The following is a 15,985-nucleotide window of genomic DNA, read 5'->3' as shown; positions in this document are numbered from 1 at the left end:
TAAGATTCAAAATCAACTAATCGAAAACAGTGTGGGGAAACAGCAGCTACAGCTTTACAGCTTTCAAAGGAACCTGGATAGTGAGCCACAGCCAGCTGATTCAAGTTGATCCAAGACGTTTTTAAAAAGTAAATGCTTGGTTCATACACCTTAGAGCAAAAGAACAATTTCAACATGGAAACATTTGTCAGAAAGTTTGTAAATCTCTAATAAAAAAAAGGAAGACTGAATTTACTGAATCATTTGTATTTGACATATTTCCACAAACCTCAGAAAGCAAACCGGTTTCAGAGTTTTGTGCACGCACCCATATGCATACCTTATCAGGCTCACACGGTTCCACTTAGACACGTGGTGTTGGCCATAGTGATGTGTAAAAAAAAAACTACTAACCTTATATAATAATGCTTTAAAACCAGTGACCTTGCTCTTCTATTTCCTCTGCTTGTTGTTTGGCTCCGTCTTTGTATGTTGTGGGTTTGGAACCTTATTTTAAAACATACTTTTATTTCATCGCCGTCTCCCAGACAGGAAACATGCTGAACTTGTCCGTCAGAGAAAGGTCTCGGCGGATCCTTGTGAGGTTCTACAGATGAGTCAAATCTGGCAACGGTATAGCGAGCGTAAAGTTCTGGGTCTGCTTTTCAGTATGCTTCAACAAAACACAGAGGTTGTGCGATATCGGCAAAAAAAATCAAGGAACCAACCCATCAATCCAGGGACAGGATAGGAAGTCGTTTAACAGAAATGTGAAAACCAACATGTATGGAGGAGAAAGAATATTTAGAAAGGAAAACACTCAGAACAGCAAACACAACGTGAAGTACGCTATACTGTAATACAGTAAAAAAAAAAAAAAAAGCCAGAGTGAAGTGTTATGAGGAGAAAGTGCCTTCCCTTGAAGAACACTTAAGTGTGGTTTAGGTGTGGAGAGCTGTTATTACCGCTTGCTGTTAAGGCCTCTGCCCCATGGACAGTGTCAGCTGAGCATAAACGCACATTCATCACCGGCTGGAGTGTCTTCCATTTTTCATGATTTATTTCAATCGTTCTTTCTCCAGGGTGGAATCACCCACAAGGATTTCTAAGAGCGCAACGTTGGTGCAAAGGTTTGAATTTATCATGGAATTTCGTTCATTTACAAAGTTAGGTTTAACACAACCCAATAACATTTGGTTAGATTTCCTTTAGCATGTTGCGCTTCAAACGCTAACCATTTGTAGCACTTAGAAAGGTTCTATCATAATTCTGGCTACATATTTCCCCTGCATCGTTTACATTGCTACATTGTTTTTCATTTCAATTGTTCACATAAATCGCTGCTGCATCTTTATCCTCAAAAATAGTGCAATCTACTGTGATTTTTAGAGTGATTTCTAGAGTGATTTTTCAAGCTGTATGCAAACGAAATTTCGTTCTATATGCACTTTGTGCATACAAAATGACAATAAAGCTATCTATCTATCTATCTATCTATCTATCTATCTATCTATCTATCTATCTATCTATCTATCTATCTATCTATCTATCTATCTATCTATCTATCTATCTATCTATCTATCTATCTATCTATATCAGACCACTGTTCTTTGGCAATTCGGAGGTACCTCTCCCACTTTGTTGTGAAATTCCCAACTGTGGGACAGTACATGATATTTCTATTCTACTCTATTCAATCCAACTATTCCAATAAATCATTAAAACCCTAAAGACGTGATCACATTTGTGCTCGTGATGATTGTGTGTGAACCTCAAACAGGAAATGTGAGCTAAATAAACATGTAACTTCACTCTGTCTATTCTGCTGTTTTGTACAGTAAGTAGGGTTAATTTATGGGACCGTGGCTTGTATCTGAACAGCTTTGTTGAAGTTTAGATGCTGAGACGGGGTGTTGGGAGTGACCAGGATGGACTGAGCGGATCAGAGGAAAAGCTAAAGCTGCGTTAGAGAGGCGAGGTGCTGATGGTTCAGACATGTTCTGAGCAGAGGTGGTGGATAAATTGGAACGAGTTTAATGGAGATTGAGCGGTCGGGCAGGAGGAAAAGAGGAAGACCCAACAGAAGAGTCATGGACATGGTTGGTGCAGCGGTTAGAGGCAAAGGATAGGGTGAGACGGAGGCAGGTGATCTGTTTGGCGGCTCTCATTAGAGCAGCCGAAAGAAGAAGAGGGTGAAAACTTGTGACGATACAAAGCTAATGTCTTTTACCCAGCTCAAGTAGAGTTTCCTCTCATGCTGAAAAGGCTCCCACAAAGAGGCAGAACCTGTAAAAGGTCAGTCAATAGGGCTCAGATGTGCCGTGGACAGGAACATGCTCAGTTCCTTCCCCCTTCCAGAACTGCTATGGAATATGAAGATTTGAGACGATCTTAAAAATATTTAAATCAGAAGCTAAACCAAAGAAAATCGCACATAATCAGGCACTAAGTTACAGAACCCACTTCTTCCCAGAGTTCATCCAGGAAGCAGATCTCCAGATCAAGCGTTCAGATGAGACAGAACCCCACATGAGGTTGGACCGCGTAGCGAAGGAAAATCCACCAACAATTTCCCAGCCTGCCGTTCACTGGGACTCCTCTGGGACTGCTGGGAAAGCTCCAGCTGACAACTTCATCAAGCTGTTGGAGAAAAGTTTGGGCACTCAGCTGTTCTTAAAGTGGAAGGGGAACATTCACTGAGTCTGAGATGGAAAATCGTGCTCCCTCTTAATATTTGGAGCCTTTTTATGTAAGTTCTGTCGTTTATTTCGTCCAAAACTGGAAGAAAAAAATACGCATCTAAAGAAATTTATGTGTTGGAACCTGTAAGCTGATCTGGTGCGTGTTTCCAAAATGTATCATATTTCCTGCCTGAAACAACCTTTAAAAGTAGTAACAAAATATACGAACCCGTCCTTTTGTAGGTCCCCCCCCCCACACACACAGACAAACTGTAAAAGGGTCTCACAAACTTTCGCCCCACACTTCTCACACTAATAACAGAACAAGGCTGCTACCTCACCCCTTAGTTATCCGTCTCAGAGCCCACAGCTCCTAAGCCCCGCTTTGAGGGGAGAGAGTGCTGTGCATTATCCATTTGCTATGCTTCTCTCCGCTTTGATGGATCAAAGAGTGAGTTAGGAAGCCAGAAGAGCCAGGGCCACTGCATCAAAACAAAACGCTGAAAGAGTGAGATGACAGAAGGCTGGAAACGGGAGGAGGAGGGGGAGAGTGCAGGGATGGTGCCTGGAGGAGGGGGGGGGGGCGGTGCGGAGAGATGGAGGAGACGGTGAAGAGGGTCAAGGTTTCCAGAGTTTCTCCACCTGGACCTACCTAAGAGGCAGTGCTGACAGGAAAAGGAAGGGGCACTACTTCACAGTGCATTATGGGAGTAAAATGTGCAGTGTGGAAGCAAAGGAACGAATGTAATGTGGATGAATTTGGATACTTGAAATTGAACTGAATTTCTCTAGAATCACTATTGTGTTGGTACATGCAGCCGGAGCCTGAATCCAGAACAAGTTAGAGCTGCTCTTGACTTTAGACTCCAGCCTGTTGATATAAGGTTGGCCCAGATTTGGAGGGCTGACCCACAGGAAGTGTTTTGTTTGAAACAGATTAGAAGAGAAAATGAAGTGAGGAAAGAGGAAGGAAATATTGGAACCGCGAGTTGATAGGCAAAGGGTTGAAAGAAGCAAAACAAATCAAAAACAGGGTATTAAGGGTTCCTACACAGACTGGAAAAGTCTGAAAAAGGCATTTAATTTGTCTTTTCCAGGCGAGGATCTGTACGGAAAAAGGAGACTAGAATATGGATATCCAGACCTGTTTGAAAAGATCCATCCGTCCATCCTTTCTCTGATTTTAGCCAGTTCCAAGTGTAAGGTCTGACCACTGTATAAATACTTGTCATAAACCACACCTAAAAGGGACATATAATGCTTTTCAGTTCTTCCATTTCACATTGAAAACATACAGCTGTGGCCTATATAAAGTGGAATTGCTATGCTTTAGTCCCCCTTCTTACCCCTGTTCTGAGGTGTGTCTGAGGTCAGCTCATTTTGGTGCTGTCACTTTAAACCTGAAGGACTTCACACTCCGCCCCCCTCTGGGTTGCAGAGCGTTCTGCTCCACCCCGTTCGGCCATTTTTGTAGTATGCTAGGGGACGGTGTAATAAACAATTGAATGTTGTGACTTTTCCACGTGTAGCTGCGGCATCCTTCTGCTTGGACTACAAGATATTAGCGAAAAAAGTAAAAATGGTGCATTTACAAAATTGGTAAGCCAGAAGTCCATGACCTTGTTTAGCAGCAAATACTGTGACATATTTGTTCAAAAAACAGAGAAAATTGAACCACTTGGAAAAACATGACCCAAAAAGAATATCTGCGAAGCACCTGGATATATTCACATTTTCTGAAAGAAAGAGCAAAAGGGGAATGATGTTTATGGATTAAGGTAAGAGGTGAGGGTGAAAAGAGCAGATTTAAAGAGAAGTGGGTAGGTGGAGGTTTGTGAACAGGAAGTTTGTGAGTAAGTGTTGGCCGGTGGGGATGGAATCTGCTGCGGTGCACGGTGTTTTTTCTGGCTCTGTGTAGCCACCCTTCCAAGGCCCCTTGACTGGGCACTGGGAGAGAAGGATGAAAAGGAAGAAATGGAGGAGGAAAACGAGAGGAAAGTGGTCCTAAAGAGAAAATGAGATCAATATGTCCACAAACTCATTCATGCCACCATTTCAAAAGAAACGCATGTCTGATAGGTTGCCTCAGTCACTAATGTGAACTGTGGGGGGGGGAAAAAACATTTCTTTATGTCAAAGTTTAGTTGAGAAAACATTTAGATTTTTTTAAGTCCTGGATTACTTTGAAAACGGTTGAAAAATTATTCTGAAAAAGCTAATAAATCATTAAATTATTGTGAAAAGTTACGGCGTGAAGGATGTTTATAACTATACATCCAGCTCACAATATGGGACTAAGCAAGATTTTGGGTTAGAAGAAGAACAAGATAATTTGAGATTTTCACAAGATTTGTGTGAAAATGAATTATGTATTGCTGAAGGTTTACCAGGTGCATATGCCAGGGAAGCCTGGCACATGCACAGTATGATTTAAAGCGTAGTCCCACCAACCCTGCTCGATTTGGCCCGCCCTGCTCTGCTCCTCCCCACCTGGTTCAACTCCAGCTGTGTTCCGACCGGCCAGAAAAGCCTGGAAGAGGAAAACGCTGAAGTGTCCTTTTTCTTTTCTTTTTCCCCCAGGCATGGTTCATGATTTGTAAATAGTAAAATTATACATCGCTTTGACCCACCGCGTTCATGGTGGTTCTTAATATTAATGTCGTCGCTCCTCAGCTTTTCTGGGCTTCCTCACAGAAAAATCTTGTCATTTCTATTCGCCCTTGGCCAATCCCTGAACGGCCGTGTGTTCACGTCAAAACTCCGCTTGAGTCCACTTGATTTTGTCCTGTTCCTGAGCAGGGCCAGAGAAACTCGGAATGGCCCTGAAAAAACACAGTTGCTAAAATGCTTGTAAATGTTGTTGAGTTTCAAAGAACATACCTCCAACTAGTGGTGTGGAAGTGAAATGACATGTCTGCAAGTATCGTGCACAGAGATGGTAATTAAAACGTTGTCATGTAGACATGTTAATACAAACAGAAAAACAATCCCACTTTTAACGGCTCGTCATCAGACGTACCGAACCTTAGTTTTGATTCATGTACAACTTTTTGAGGTGGAGCAGAGGCAGAACGACCTCACCATTCCATGTCTACTCCTTTTAGCTTATTACCAATGTGTGCAGACTGGTTATAGATTTAAAGTATGGTTTCAGAGACGGTTTAGCCATGCTATTGTACTATTCTGACCAACTTAAAAATGTATCATTTTGAATAAAGAGGTGTAACATACTTTAAACATCTTAACTCTTAATGGTAGTCCAAAAGGCAACTAGGGTTTCACTTTATAGTTTTGTCTTCAAAGCTTACACCTCTTGATGCTATTTTTAAGTTGCTTTTTTTATTAGGGTTAACTGTGTTAAACTAGTTCATGGTTACTTAACCACTGATATCAGCTCTCTGTAATCAAATCACACACAATTTCCACAAAGCAAGTGGAAATTGGAAATGTCTTAATCCCAAAAAGAAATTAAATGTTTTTTTTGTTTGTTTTTTTTAACTCCTATTATGCTGATTTCTTAAAAGTTGTTGTACATGCTGAGGACAGTGGGTATCCATTTAAAATAAATGTAACTGAAGATTTTTTTTATTTTTTTATACTTTTGTAATTTTCAATCTATAATTATATCTTAAATACTTTTTTATTCTAACAAACCTCTTTTTATGAATTGTGATCAATTACTTCTTGTTTCCTACATGAATATATGAAATGACATAGGGTCCATTTCTTTGAGCCACTTGGCTGAGCGAGGGCCCATGACTCTCTTTACATATCGCACCACAAGCAGGATGGTAAGGGAGGTAAGACGAATCTTGAAAGCAAAACCTCTAAATGTCAAACAAATTGACAACTGCCACAGAGAGTGGCATATAGGGGTCGGCAAGTCTCCGTAACAACTAAAGTGCATGCCAACTGGTAGTTTGTAAGGGATGCAAGGAATGAAAGTCTCTTCTGTTCTGCCACCACAAACTTCAACATGGGGAGTTTGTTAAAATCTTCTGGACTTTTGGTTAGCACTGTGTTTTTTGGTCAGATTACATTAAGATGTAAAAAAATACACTACTGCTGGGTTTGAATGAATATATGGAAAATCCTATCATGCCTACCATTAGGAATGGTGGAGGACCTGTGATGCTGTGGGTCCTTTTCTGTCCAAAGATTTGTTAGAAAGTTTGTGGTATCATGGTCTCTTTCAAATACCAGGAGATTTTAAACAAAAATCTGGTGAACTCTTTGGAGAGTTTTGGTAAAGAAGAATGGTCAAAGATCTCTGTACGCTACGGCCGGTTCTCAGAGTGACTCATACAGAAACACTGTCAGGTTAGTCATACGACAGCCAAGACCTTCTTCCTGCAACTTTTGTCAAACATGGCATGTCTCTTAATTTAGCTCTTTATCAGTTTCCCTGTTTTCCTGTTGATGTCTGAGCTTACGCAGGAGCAGCAGTGAGCAACTGAGCCCCGTGCTAAAGAGAGGAGCAAGGAAAGCCTAAGTCAGAGCGCCTGTGTGGTGACACACCCCCAGGATCAGGGCCTCTGTAACTTCCCCTCTGTGCACAATGAAATCTAGACAAGCCCTTGCCCTTTTCCTGTATCCAAATAAACAGTCCAAAAAGGGCTATTTGGCAGGAACATTGACACATGTGTGTGTGAGTGTGCGTATTGCGTAAGTGTAGTCTCAGCCCCCTCTATTATTGCTACTGTTCAGCTCTGGCTTCCTTTGGTTACAGTTCACTGACCTGTGGGCCCATAACGAACATGGGAATCAGACACGTTGTTCTGTTTGGGTGTGTTTGTGTCTCCTCTCCAGCTGTTTCCCCATATTTGGCTCCATGTTTCCACATACTTTGCATTTGGTAAACAAGCTCTCCAACATAATTTATACCCGTACTTACTTAACACTTACAGTCACTACACTTCATCAGTAATGCTCAGTATTCTTTCAGCCTTCAAAGTGGTAGAAAAATATAGACACACTTTAAGTGTCTTATTGTTTTTAGCCATTAGATATTTCTGCATTCCATTATTGGAGGAGAGTGGGTCAACGCACCAATATACTGAATATCTTCAGCGAAGTTAAGAAATCCGTTTTCCTTTTTTTCTAACTGCGTTGTTTCTGTACTGCGCTTTAAATATAATTTTTGCCTTTGACTCTGCAAATTAATGTGCAGTTAACCACATACATCACCGAAACAATTAAATTGTGACACAAATAAATGTAGACTTTAAGTAATTATTTTTTTTACGTTGTGCTTCGCAACTATATGCTCACATTCACTACGCATTTATGGAGTAATTGGGTCAAATAACCCTGATTTTAATTTCAACTCAAATTGTTGCAGTTATTATTCCAACAGCAACCCTTAATTTAACATAAACACTATTTTTGTGTAGCTTTATTTATTGTATTTATTATTTTTTACAAAAATGGGAAATTAAAACTTTTAAGTCTGACATCAATTAAGGGAATTTCTATTTAGCCCATAAAAGAGCCTAGGTTTGAATTGTATGTTATACATGATAAAAGTTCATATCCAAAGCAAATAGAGAAATTTATTTCCACCATCAATGCCTGCCTGCTATCATTAGCTATGGCAGGGGCCTGCAACCTTTACAGTCTAAAGAGCCATTTTACCTACAGTCTACTTGAATTATACTTCTTCAGAGCCACAAATGTTGCCTGGCCTTTTGAAAAAAGACAAGTTATAATTTTTGATAAAGATCTAATGTAGGAAATCTGTTATCATTGTTAAAGAAATGCCATTTATGTCTATGTTGAGGTTTTAAAAAAGAGGGTGGATGGGGATGTCGATATTTGTGGATAATGATGTAAAAGAAAATCAGTTTCCAGCATAATGAAAAAATATTGCTTTAACATTAAATATTACTGGCACTTTTAGCATCATTGTGTTATAAAAATTAAAAGCAATTATAGAAAAAACTGCAAAAACCTGCATTAATTATCATTATTACATTTAAATACCATAATAAAAATATAATTTGTAGCCAAAGTTTTTTAAGAGCCACTGTGGAAAGTCCAAAGAGCCACTTGCGGCTCCAGAGCCACAGGTTGCAGACCCCTGAGCTATGGTGTTCATACTCGCAGTGAGCGAGTTCATCCTGCACATCTTCTTCATGGCTGGCAAATGAACTTTAGGTGCTTTAGCGCCAGCTACTGGGCTGGAGTGTGTGCATCATTGTTAGCGGACGGTCAGAAACTAGGGAAGTGAGAAAGGTGAGGTCGGGTTAAATAGTACATTTAAAAATAGGGTATTAAAATTAATTTCAACACCTTTTTTCTGTCTGTTTTTTATTTACATAAACCAAAAGAAAAAGGTGGCAAGTTGTGAAACTGAAGAAGTAAGCTAGCTATCAAACACTGGCTAGCCTGTTTTAAAACAGCTGTTGTTTCAAAATGCAACTACTACATACGCTACTCCTTTGAGATTTCTGAACATGTTTCCAGAAGATATTTTTTTAGATTTTTTTTCTTAAGTTGCAAATTCAGCCAGGCTCGTAAAAGTTACCCATGTGTCCTTATTTAATCTCAGGAACAGCTGTTACAATAAAAAAAACTAGCCACATTTATTACAAATTCTTACTGATTTGGAAGAACTTAAAAGCTTGCATTTTTTTTCTTGTTTTTGTTTGTTTGTCCTCATTTCATTGTCTGAGGGAAACATTTGCCTTGAATTATCCCTGAGCTTTGAACCATAGAGCAGCAAAAGGGTTTCTCTGATTGCTTACTGTGCGTCTCCGTGTGTGACCTGGCCTTGTTTTCAGGTTTGGTTTTGGTTTTTCTTTTTACGCGTGGCTGTTTTTGTGTGTTCCAGGTGACCTCTGCGTGCATCCAAGCTCCCCCCAATGATCTGGTGAGTCCCCCGTTGTGTAAACTTTCTTTTCCTCAACGGCATTATGTGTACAAGACATGTTTTCCCACTCCGTCTATCCACAGTTGGGAAGTATGGTTGTCCAAACCCACAGTGTGGTTTTGTTTTGAGCTGAATTCCTTCTGGGAAGCCAAGCCCTCAGCTCGGTTGGAGCGAAGTAAAGCTTCAGCTCGGGTGGGGGGGGGGGGGGGGGGGGGGGGGGGGGTAGTTGATGTTGCTGTAGGAAGTAGTTGTGTTTATCTATTAGGGAGTCTATTTGTTTAATTAACTCTGCTTTCCTTCCTCTATTTTGCCTCTTCCTCTCCCCCTTCCCCCCTCTGTTGCCTTCTTTTTGTTGCTTTCCTTCACCCTGGTTTCTATCTCACTCCCACCTTCTCTTCTAATCCCATCACCTCCTCTTCCGTGCTCCCAGCAGCGTAGAGGGACAGCTCCTTCTCGACACAACCAACACATGGTGAGCACATTTTTCACCTGCCTTCTTTCTCCTCATCGTCACCTTCACTCCCCATTGGCCTCCTTTATTTTTAGCCCCACGTTGTCATTGGCTCCCAATGGCTCCCAATCCCAGCTTTTGTACACTATGATGGCTATGCCTTTAAACAATTTGGGAAAGCCCAGATGATGATGTCATTGCTGTGTGAGCTTCTGATAGGTTAATCCATACCATATTCTAAATTTGATGTAATTGTTGAAGTAATAATTCATTAAGATATTGCTGAATTGCAAAAGTGATCTCGTGACCCCCGTGTGGTGTCTCATGACCCAACCAGGGAGTCCCAACCCCCACTTTGGGAACCCCTCCAATAGCTTTTGGGCTGAAAAAGTGCGCTTGACTTAGGTGTCCTAGAAACCTGACTCATTTACAGCAATTCTGTCATGAGCAATGGGCCAAATTTCCAGTGAGAGACTAAATAATTTTGTAATTCTAATTCTGTGACTTCGCTAAACGTTACTGACCGAAACTAGCATCAAAAATGCTTTACTCTGATTTACAGTGAGAAAAAAGGTCATGTGTTTTCGTAAGTCTCTTTGCGCCTGTTTATCCTGTGATGAGACAATAAAATATAGAGATATGAGTTCCACTGACACTTTCAAAGGCTCTTAAATGCTTCAAGGTTCTTCAGAAAACTGCTGTAATCTGAGCAAAATACCACAAGGGATTGCTTTGCGTTTTCTAGAAAGTAACGGCAAGCGGATGTTCTTCACAGCCGCTTGAAGAACAGTATCTGCTGAGGTTGATGGACAACATATACCCCTATGTTCCTGATTAGAGAATCAATTTGTGAATCTCGTGCTAAGAAGGAGCAGATAACAAAGATTGCCGTAATACTGGACCCTTCCCTTACTATTCTAGTTCTACCAGCAGCCCAGAAACAACTATGAATTCATTGATTTTAGGGCAAATAATGCAAGTGATGTTCATCGCCGCCATGCTGAAATCGCGACGATGAAGGGACAATAAGGGGATATCGTAGTCACTGACTGAGAATACCTGTTTCTCCTTTGTGGCATTTAGGACTTAGTTTTTATTGCATTTTTGTACCTGTTACATAAAAAAGCCACTCACAAAAATGCACTGTAATTCTTGAAGTTTTGAACAACTGAAGGATAGGTCATGTGTTTTTTTTTGTTTTTATTAACAGGGATCAACCAAGTCTCTAACCTACACCAAACAAAGGAACACCCTTCCGAGGTAAAATCAGTCTCATTCGTTTGTTTAAATGTACTAATGTAGCTACATTATGTTAAAAACATGTCTACATACTATTTCTGACATAACTAAAGTCAAGGGCCTCTCACTGTTGCCTTCAGAGCTCCCAACCCAAACTCTGCCCTTCACATTTCCTGAGACCAATGACTTGTTTGTTCTCGGGTGAAGCTTTAATGTCATAAAGTGATGTAGCAAGTTGATCCGATCTGGTTCTGCCAGACAGACAGAGGTTGCATTAGACTGTGTGTGTGGTTTTATTCTCAGCTAAAGAATACCTGAAGCGTTTTTGAAAAACCCATTTAGAAGTCTCAGTGTTTCTGCTTAAATGTGTCTGACAACAACAACACAGTTTCCAAAGGGGTAAAGGAAAAAAACAAAGTGATTTAATAATTTGGTGAATTTTAAGGGAATCCCTCATCCTGTAGGTCACTCCATCATACTGTGACCACCAGGTTCCAGTGTAGGTAAAATGGTCTTTTTCTTCAATCCTGTGTGAGATAATAAATCTACCATGAAGCACCCTTTGTAAAACGTTCCTCATTTGTCTCACCAAAACTTTCCCAAATCTCTTTGGTGTTATATAGAGCAGTTTTGGTGGTAATTGTCTGTTATTTTTTACTATCAGCAATGGTTGGGGGGGGATTTTTTTATTTTTTTTTACATTGAACAGTTAATCCAGAAGGACATTTCCAACCTCCCTGCCAAAGCCCTTTGAAGTCACAACAAAGAACCTTGTTTTATTTATTTTGAGCTGCAGTAGATTTGTAGGCATCAAAGCTTTGATCACTTGCCCGCAGTTTATCACAGAGGGTAGAGTTTTGTAAATGGTTCGATGATAGATTTATGTACGATCAACATATGATTGGAGACCAAGGTTGGACCTGATTTGACCAAGTCAGCTCCTGTAAAGAGAAGTGATCCAAGTACACAGCCTTTAGGCACGCCTCCATTGACTCACTTCATAGGCGGCTGAATTCCCTCTTTGCTGATCAGGTAAAATGTTTAGTGGCTGTCACTGTTGGCCAAGGGGTTTGCAACACACTGATATTCATGTAGGTTGAACAATCACTCCTTTAATATGCTTAATGATTTTCTTACAATTAAAAGTTTTACGGCTGCAATATAAAATGAGCTGTGTCTGTCATTGTTTTAAAGGAGACACAAAGACAACGTTCATGAGCTTTAAAACACAACAGCAGATGAATAAATACGAAATTCCTCCCGTACTCCTCTCTGATCCCCTGTTTTTTACTCTGTCTCACCAGGAGCTTCAGCGTGGACCGTGTGATGGAGCGCGTGATGGAGCGCCATTACGACTTCGACCTGACGTACATCACCGAGAGGATCATCTCTGTCTTCTTCCCTCCGAAGTTGGAGGAGCAGAGATACCGGCTCAACCTGAAGGAGGTGGCGGCCATGCTCAAATCCAAACACCAGGACAAGTTTCTGGTGAGGACACACCATCGTTGCCTTATTTGGTGAAATCAGTGGCGCTCCAAGTTTGCTTGTTGTTTAGCTTCTTTCTCTTTGTTCAGACCCCATGAGTGCAGTTGGACTGTAACAAATGTTCAAGTATGGCTTAGAATGAAATCAACATGGAGATGCAGACAGTTCTTTTCAGTTTTTTCTGTGTCATTTATTTAAATTCAACTTTGCTAAATCCCTTACCACCACGAAGCATTTGTTGTGTAACCTGAAAACAAGTCTTGAATTATCTAAAGTCTAAACTTTAGCTCCATCTCCTGCATCTTCCCAGCTGGCCAAAAGCAAAAATAGATCAAAACTAAACAAAGATAGATCACGCCTCCTTCTGGGCATCACTTCCCAGAAGGAGGCGATTGTGCCACACAATCTGGGAATCTTTGAATTCAGAAACAGTGCACTGCTTCAGGTTTTGTAAGACGCGTCATTTGTTTGTGATATTAGTTGCAGAAGGGATTTTACTTTCCTTACGTAAAGCCTTGATGAAGCTTGTTGCACAATGGAGTTTGGCATGTAACGCTGTAGCCACAGCAGGTCAATAAACACACATAGCAACCCCACAAAATATGCCGCTGCCTTTTGTGTCACGCCCGTTCCCTTTCTGTTCCAGCTCCTGAATCTCTCTGAAAGACGCCATGACATCACCAGACTCAACCCAAAGGTAGAGCTTTTCCTCTTCTCCTCCCCGTGACAGCGACAACAACGCCGACGGCGACCCTCTGCTCCATCCCCTCAATCTGCTCGTCACTGTTCTTCTGTCTCCACGAAAACAAACAGGTCCACGACTTCGGCTGGCCCGACCTCCACGCCCCGCCGCTGGATAAGATCTGTGCCATATGCAAGGCCATGGAGAACTGGCTGAACTCTGACCCCCAGCACGTGGTGGTCCTACACTGCAAGGTCAGCGTGCCGGGGGCCACCGGGCGTCTTTCCCAGGCTCTTAAGCACACAGAAGTAGGAGGCTGCTTTGATGAGGTTGCATGAGTTAACAGATGAATTAAAAGATAAGATAAGATAAGATAAGATAAGATAAGATAAGATAGGCTTTATTGATCTCACAATGGAAAAATTCACTTGCATTCTGAAGGTTACCTGAACTACGCACTTGTATTGACACCAATTTTTATTTTCAATGAAATTTTATTTGTATAGCACCAATTAATGAAACATGTCATCTCAAGGCACTTTACAAAGTCAGATTCAATCATATTATACAGATTGGGTCAGATTATACAAGTTGGTCAAAAAAATGTCCTATATAAGGGAACCAGTTGATTGCATCAAAGTCCCGACAAGCAGCATTCACTCCTGGAGAAGCGTAGAGCCACAGGGAGAGTCGTCTGCATTGTCCATGGCTTTGCAGCAATCCCTCATACCGAGCAAGCATTAAGGGGAGCACTAAACGGGAAAAGCTTGAATTAACTGGAGAATCCATTCCTTTATCTGTTTGTGTAGGTAGTTTAAATTTAGGATATTATTTCCTTCAATTTTCTATATTTTTTAAGAGGTTAGTCTGGATTTATTGAGGTGAGGCCATGTGAAGTTATCAATAAAAGTGTGATATCACCATAGGCATCTTGAGAAGCAAATAACTCCTCTGACAGGTGGGGAGCTAACAAGCCAGAGACATATACAGTGATTTTAGTGGACATCAACAGGTATGTTTGGGTCTGTTTTGTCCCGCCGAACATCAACTGAGTGTTGTTATGCCCCTTTGAGCCCGCCCCTTATCGGTCCGCCTCATCAGCTGACCTGAGCGCGAGTCTAACGCCGATAGTTGTTGGACAGCTCCAACATCTGGAGACCGAAGAGCATTCCATCTTTGATGCTGTTGCTCACTCGGCTGTCTGACGCAACGTACAAATATTTATTTAAAGCTCGGTGGGGCTGCAGTGGACTGATGAGTCGCAGCTGATCAGGATCTGATTGGTGCGTTTCGTCTGATTCAAATATAATAGTAACCCGACAAGGGTTCTGTCTACTTTGATGTGAATATTGGTTTTTAGCTGCGCATTACAGTGTTGCAAACCGGGTCATGTGAAAATAGGTGGTGATTTTTGAAAATGAGTCGGGGATGGCAGGGATCAGATTGGGAACTTCTTTGGGAAGTTTTGGTGAAGAGTGTGGATGTCTGGAGTTTCCCCGTTCTCTCAGCTGTCCTGGTCTGCCTGTGAACTGTGGTGAATTTTTAAATTCTCATCCCGCTTCACACTTGGAAAATAATTTGCTGGAAATCTAAGATTGAAACATCTTGCTTCTCTGAATCATCGACGAGTGAATGATTGTGTACATCAGGAAGTTGGAAAGATTTTCAGATTGTCAAAAATATCCATGTAGCATATGAACTCATTTGGTTGCAGGTTTAGATGAGCGTTGGGCTCTTGGTAACTGAAAAAGGCCAACACTGTCACTAGAACTGGGCGATATGGACCAAAAATAACATCTTGATATTTCTACGCTGAATCCCAATATACCATGTTTATCTCGCTATGTTTTTCTCTTTATAAAGTAATTATAAAAAGGCATCTCTGAATCAAAGCTTTATCCCCAATGTCTCACAGGCACATTTTTTTTTAACAAACAGCTGCAGATAAATATGAGAAACCGCTGAAAACTAACCTACCTGGAATACATAAAAGCATTATTCTAACGCAGCATAGAACATCTCGACACAAGTGATATAGTCTCATCTTATATCTCGTATAAACAAATCTTGAAATCTATAAAATCTCTACATATTGCCCAGCGCTAACTGTCTCCCAGCCAGTGAAAAAGACTTCCTGATTTCAGACCTGTAATGTGATCATGTGCCTTTACTTTCCTGCTCGCACAGCATTAATAAGGCCGTATGGATCTGGTCACTAATCAGAGCATGAAAGTGGTAAATATGACCTTGGATTGGATCAAACTAGCCCAACGCTGAACTTCTAGAAGATGGTAGCCGTTTCCCTCAGAACTGTAGATGAAATATTTCTCTTTACTAAGATCCAGCTCATACCGGCGCTGATGGCCGGGCTCCTACGACGTGTTTTGTTTGTTGGTTTTGGTCCGGAGGACTGGAATAGTAAAAACTAGACAACTCCCGGGCCCTGCCGACTTTCCAGGACATTCCAGCTGCAGGAAACGGTCTATCAGCTGCAGATCCCGCCAGGGACGAAGAGAAGTGAGTCGCTGTCAATGACGAGTCCTCCACCAAGAGAGGCACGCGGTAAAACCTGCTTTAATTTGTGCTCATTGTGTTAA

The 15,985-nt window shown here is 41.2% G+C and overlaps 1 protein-coding gene across 4 annotated transcripts in view; it reads left to right on the top strand.

Annotated features, from left to right (window-relative positions):
* Positions 1 to 15,985, top strand: part of tns2a (tensin 2a) — a 74,436-nt gene that overhangs the window by 38,954 nt on the left and 19,497 nt on the right. For 3 of the 4 annotated variants that reach the window (XM_012849291.3, XM_012849289.3, XM_021308827.2), the window contains exons 4-9: positions 9,493 to 9,531; positions 9,962 to 10,003; positions 11,193 to 11,242; positions 12,526 to 12,709; positions 13,353 to 13,403; positions 13,520 to 13,642. In XM_012849291.3, the coding sequence (XP_012704745.2) occupies positions 9,493 to 9,531; positions 9,962 to 10,003; positions 11,193 to 11,242; positions 12,526 to 12,709; positions 13,353 to 13,403; positions 13,520 to 13,642 (489 nt within the window). The remainder of the gene's footprint in view (positions 1 to 9,492; positions 9,532 to 9,961; positions 10,004 to 11,192; positions 11,243 to 12,525; positions 12,710 to 13,352; positions 13,404 to 13,519; positions 13,643 to 15,985) is intronic. The other variant, XM_012849290.3, reaches the window with a different exon arrangement.

The sequence above is a fragment of the Fundulus heteroclitus genome, chromosome 1, assembly GCF_011125445.2.
Source record: "Fundulus heteroclitus isolate FHET01 chromosome 1, MU-UCD_Fhet_4.1, whole genome shotgun sequence".
NCBI lineage: Eukaryota > Metazoa > Chordata > Actinopteri > Cyprinodontiformes > Fundulidae > Fundulus > Fundulus heteroclitus.
This window is presented reverse-complemented; position numbering and strand designations above follow the sequence as displayed.